The sequence below is a fragment of the Lolium rigidum genome, chromosome 2, assembly GCF_022539505.1.
Source record: "Lolium rigidum isolate FL_2022 chromosome 2, APGP_CSIRO_Lrig_0.1, whole genome shotgun sequence".
Taxonomy (NCBI): domain Eukaryota; kingdom Viridiplantae; phylum Streptophyta; class Magnoliopsida; order Poales; family Poaceae; genus Lolium; species Lolium rigidum.
Window position 1 is genome coordinate 130779261 of NC_061509.1, and position 6000 is coordinate 130785260.

The window sequence follows — 6000 nt, forward strand, 5'->3', positions numbered from 1 at the left end:
AATCAAACATTGTGCTATTTTCTAAGGTTTTTGTACCAATGAGGCGGGGGAGGAGGGATAATATAGACCGGCGGCGAGGCGGGAAACCTTCCGCGCGATGTCGTGGCGGGAGAATTTCCGGCGCGGCGTCGTGGCGGGAGAGTTTCCGGCCCGGCGTCGTGGCGGTAAAATATCCCGCGTGGCGCCCTGGCGTCACTGACAGGTGGCTCCCACGCCCAAAATTTTCCGCCTCGCGAGGCGCCGGCGCGGCCGATACGCGCTCTTGGCCAAGGGGCTGGTATGGGGTTGCCGGCGCTTCTATTGGGCTCGAAAACTAGCCGGCGCCGTTTGGGGCGCGCCGGCGTGAGCCTATTTTCGCTCCTAACCTCCAAAACGCTGTCGGGGTCACTATGGGCGCGCCGGTGGAGATGCTCTTAGATGACTTTATTATAAAAATGTGCCCAATTATCTCTGAATAAAGAAACCACAAAGCTTATCTGATTTTATTTTGAGATAAAAGCTTATCTGATTAGTGATGCATATCCAAGCACCTGCGTTTGTTGAGCTTGCAAGATCGACTCCACATGATAACGAGTATGATATTATTGCACCAGAGCTTCCAGTCTTATCTGATAGAAACATTACCCTTTTGCACTAGTGGCATGTGAGTATCCCAATCTGGATACTATGTCGAGTCAACTATGGCCCAAACAAGACAGAGGGGTCGCCAGTAAGCACTTCTTTCCGCATACTGCATATATATCCCCCATTTGGAGCCACTATGAAGAGTAGTCCAAACTCTACCAACGAAGTGAATTTAAAGTGATCATGCCATAGTTGTAGCCTAACAACAGTAAACAATGACCAAAGTTTGCATTCCCATGACGCTCTTTTACCAAAATTTTGCTGTTCAGGCCAAATCTAGAGTAGGAAGGCAACATTTTTTTATGCATTTCTGAAACAGTAACAAGATCAATATGACTGGCAAGCAGGCATATGGAATGCCAAATAGTTTCCCTTGCTCTTTTTACTAGTTGTAGCAACAACACCGAAATTCTCGTCAAGCTGTCAAAAGAAAAACACCGAATGTCTCATCAAAGTAAGCCCTGAAGATTTTTGCCAAAGATTGTCCCTCAATTCTATAAAGGTTACAGAAGATGATTACCATATAATGAATTGGCATGCTTAATAACAGAAAGAGTGGGCAAACATGATGCAAACTCCATCCATTAATATAACTTAGTTTCTTCACAACAACAGATAGGCTACATTGCATAACGCATTATTACATACAGGTGACATCGGTACAACAAAACACACTAGAAATACTATCTCAATTCGCGACTGAAGTCCCTTGTAGTAAACTCACTTCTTGTGAAGGCTACAGAAGCAGCTCTCCTGACCTACGTCTCTAGCAATACAAGGAGGCTGAGAAATCCCATCCTTGTACCAGACCGCCCGCTTCTCCACTAGCTCGCGCAGGAAGTAGTCCAGCTTATCAATGTTGACACTGGGCATCACCACGACATGAGCTATGTTTCCCTCACATGCGAGCTGCCACCTTCGGACGAATTCCTCATCCTTTGGCCTTTCAAACACTACTGTGCTACTGAGCTCGTTAAGCATGGCGCCGATTCCTGCTGCGTTGAGACGATCTTTCAAATAGTGTGCGTTTCTCAAGCACTTCTGGACTTCCTTCTGAAAGCCCCTATAGCCTTTCCGATTCAGGGTATACCAGAGGAAGATAGGAGCATGGCCATTCCTGCTTCCCATGATTGTTGCGTCCCTTGATGCAAGATATTCCACATTGCTAGAAAGGGCATTTATGTGCTTCAATCTTGTTACCTGAACACCACATGGCATGGGGCATCCAACAAACTTGTGGCCGGAGACACTCACGCTCCCAATAGGTTTCTTAAATGTCACTTTAGCTGCCTAGTGAACAGAAATACATGGGAATCAGGAGAATGAACTATGAAGACAATTCTGATACGAAACAGGTGTGAACAATTGGCGATGAAAAAACAGTTACCTTTTTAACAAAGGGTATCATCAACCCAAAAAGGGCGCCATCACAATGGATATAAAACCGGTCTTTAAAGCCACTTTCTTCAAGGGTCTTAATAACCAGGTCAAGATCATCAACTGCTCCCTTCACGGTTGTTCCTGCATGTCAAGTATATGTTTACAAAGCAGCACACACGACACTAGAAGGAATTATCTGAGAGATTGGAGAACAAACAAGCTCACCAATGTTGACATTTATAATGGCAGGTTTATCTTTGTTTTGCATCAGCTTTCTCTCAAAATCAGAACAATCTATTTCTCCAGAAATATGGGTGTCCACCTTGACACATTCCATCCTGTACATTCTTGCTGCTTTGAATATTGAATAGTGAGACTCACGAGAGGCGTACAGGATTCCATCAGGGAATACCTCTCTCCTGTAAAACAGTTTTTTTCAGAATATTTGATACAGAATCAACATTCCATAACAAACTGTGATATATAACAGATCAATTGAGCAGGGCCATTTTCAAGTACTAACCCGACAAGAATACCATGCAGGTTTCCTTCTGTTCCACAGTTTGTAATGTATCCCCAGTACTCATCCTTCTCTAATTCCCAGAGTCGAGCAAACCAATCCAATACTCCCACCTCAAACTGCCTGGAATGGACACCATAGTTGCTCTCGATGAAGGGGTCACCAAGGTTGTTGATGGAGAAGTGCTGCAGCTGGGCAAGTGCACCATAATCGAAATCCAAATTGTATGGGTAACCTTCATGAGAAGAAAAAGATGACGTGAGATTGCATTGCTTATTATAGGTACTGGTGAAGCACTCAGATAAAATAGGTCAAATTTTCCACAGGAATCCTGATTTATGTCTATGCTGCCACCGTTCCAATAGTACTATTTGTTTGCACTCCACATTATGCAATTGTTTTTAGACAGAAAATAAGAGTCACAACAACGTACAATAGTCGTCACGACACTAATTTACTAGAAGACATGTATTCCATATGACTGAATGAATGATGCCACACAAATGTATTATATTATTTATAACAACCAGATTGCAAACCAGATTGCCTATTCGATGTGCGGAGGTGGAGCTTAACATTGCCACTCAACATCTTATGTGTCTGGTGAAGCACTTCCCGATCACTTACCATGGAATAGATCTGTCGATCTGGAAGTTGCGCAGCTATACTATCAGCCTTTTCTATAGAAGATCTATGTCAAGGTTGCAGGATGAGAAACAGGAAAGCACAGGAAGCGGGTCCACCTTATTCCTGTCAAATCTGTCCCCGCTGCGCCTTGCATGCACAGACTGCTTGCGGTCAATATGCTGAAGTGGCTCAGAGACCTCAGAGTGGTCATCGACAAGAAATGAAGGGGCATCATTTGGAAGGATAGCTGCTATGCCACCTGGAGGAATGTATGCCATGCAATGGAATTGGTGGTCTAGGGGCGAGTACTTGCAGATATGAGCTGGGTGTTGTTGCGTCTGGGATGGCTGTGGATGCAATGAACAAACCAAAACAAACTGTGGGTTCACTTCAAGATCTCCTGTTATGACACTGCCACAGCAATGATGTAAGTGTCCATAAAGATAATTCTGGGTAATGGCAAGCTTCATGAACTCCAGTCAGATCAATGGATTGATAGCCAATCTATCGCCGAGTTGGCACCAAAAATTCTCGCCGTGGTCACTGTTCATGCTGTCAAGCGGAGATCTCTGATGAAGTGGAGCTGGGTCTGTGACATCACCACCACCTGAATGCGCTGAGGATTATTGAGTATGTGCACCTCAATGTGCTGATCAGACAATCCAATGTCTGCCTGGAGAAAGATGTTCAGATCATGTGGCCCTAAACTGAGTCTGACATACTCGAAGTCAGTCTCTGCTTTCTTCACGGGTAGGTCGAATCACTGCTCATTTTTAAGAGTCAATTTACGCTGCAGGAAAGGGCAGTTGAGCATACTGCACTTGTCTAAACTTTACATTTACAATTATCAACCCAAGAAAAACCTACTCCAGACAAGTGCAGTATTTACATGATAAAGGAAAGAGTAGTAGTTTACAGTGCCGAGAGCTTTATTCGGAAGCATATAGCCATTCCTTAGTTGCAAGGCAGCATATGGAAAGGAGACAGTGGTAACTGACGGACCAACTGAACAATAACATGGAACATGCTTGTCCTAAATTCACAGGTGAATGATACACACGTACAACGCATCGCTTAATTCAAGTTTGGGCTAACCAACTATCCGAGGTTCGGATTGTGTTACATTATCAGATTAATTTCCTATTATAGCCTACATATAATTATGATTATAATTCTATCCTTTTGAGAAAATAGGGCCCATTTTTGAAATTTGGCACTGGGCCCCAGATTTTGCCGGCCCAGCCCTGGATATGAGTTGGGTGTTGTTGCATCTTGGATTGGCTGTGGATGCAACGAAGAAACCAAAACAAACTGTGCGCTCAATACAAGATCTCCTGTTATGACACTGCCAGACTATGATGTAATCATCCAAAAAGATGATTCTGGGTAGTGGCGAGTTCCACGAACCCCGGTCGGATCGATGGATTGATAGTCAATCTATCGCCGACTTGGCACCAGTAATTCTTGCCGTGGTCACTGTTTGTTCTGTCAAGCGGAGATCTCTGATGAAGTGGAGCTGGGGTCACTGACATTACCAGCACCCTGGATGCGCCGGTGATTATTGAGTATCTGCACCTCAATGTGCTGGCCAGACAATCCAATGTCTGCCTGGAGCAAGATGTTGAGACCATGTGGCGCTTAACTGAGCCTGACGTACTCAGTGAGCCTCTGGTTTCTTCCGGGCATGGTCGAATCACACCTTAAGAGTTTGACAGACAATTCACGATGCATGAAAGGGCAGTCGAGCATACTGCACTTGTCTAATCTTTATAGTGGTATTTACAATTACCAACACAATAAACTAAAATCATACTCCAGATAAGTGCAGTATTTACAGGATGCAGGAAAGAGCAGTACTTTATCCAATGCTGAGATCTTTAGTCAGAAGCATTCTTTAGTTGCACATGTAAAAGGAGACAGTGAGAAGTGAAGCATGCTCGTCCTAAATTCACAGCTGAAACGATACACGCGCGCAACGAATCGCTTAATTCACCACCACCGAAGTGAAGCATCCGTAGATAGCGCATTACGGAGAAGGAGACGGGCAAAGGCAGCATCTTTATTTATTTTTTGGCTCAAAATCACACAAAAAAGGTACTACTATGTCGCAAGCTAGACGAATGACGTCGCGATCAGGACAACCACAGGCAACGGACCCGTCCCAGAAACCGGGACACGCGGACGTCGCGACACCGGGTCGCTCACGAGCCAGATCGGAGGAGAAGGACGGAAAAGAAAGAGAGCAATGGGTAGTACTGTACGTACCGAGGTGGTGCTTTGTGCGCTCGACGAGCGATCTGCGGTAGAGCGCGAGTACGCTGGCCATGGTGGCCTCGCGCTCGCCGGTCTCGTCGTCGTCGGCGTCGGGCTCCTTGACGGCGAAGCAGGCGGTGTGCATGTTCCTCCCCATGACGACCTCCCGCTTGCCCTCCCCCTCCACCATCTCCGGCTCCATCTCCATCGGGAGCGCCACCGCCGCCGCCGGCTCCTCCAGGTGCGGCGCCTTGCCGTTGCCGTTCGCGATGGAGGGCGCGCCCAGATCCGCCGCCCCGTTGCCCACGCTCCCCACCATGGCCGAGGATTTCTGGCAGATTTGGGGAGGAGGACAGGAGCGAGGGAGAGAAGAGGCGGCTGGGAGGGCTCCGCGGGGCTGCACTTATACTTGGCCGCAGCTCGCCGCTCGCAGCTCCTCCGTCTCGCGCAGATCGGACGCGGTGGGGCGCCGCGGGTAGGTTTTGATTCTGACAGTGATCCGTGGGGCCGGGTATCATGTGGGCCCCGTGTGTCGGTGAGGGAACGAGGTGTGCGTGGAGGTCGGTAGGCGCTGGGCAGTGAGAGTGACAAGGGGA

The 6000-nt window shown here is 47.0% G+C and overlaps 1 protein-coding gene across 1 annotated transcript; it reads right to left on the bottom strand.

Annotated features, from left to right (window-relative positions):
- Positions 1–1190: 1190 nt before the first annotated feature.
- Positions 1191–5738, bottom strand: LOC124692358 (serine decarboxylase 1). Its single transcript, XM_047225713.1, has 5 exons — positions 5417–5738; positions 2528–2759; positions 2230–2423; positions 2012–2145; positions 1191–1914 (listed from the first exon to the last, which is right to left on the bottom strand). Exons 1-5 carry the CDS (start codon positions 5721–5723, stop codon positions 1345–1347), a joined length of 1437 nt encoding a protein of 478 aa, XP_047081669.1. The 5' UTR covers positions 5724–5738; the 3' UTR covers positions 1191–1344.
- Between the last annotated feature and the right edge of the window lie 262 nt (positions 5739–6000).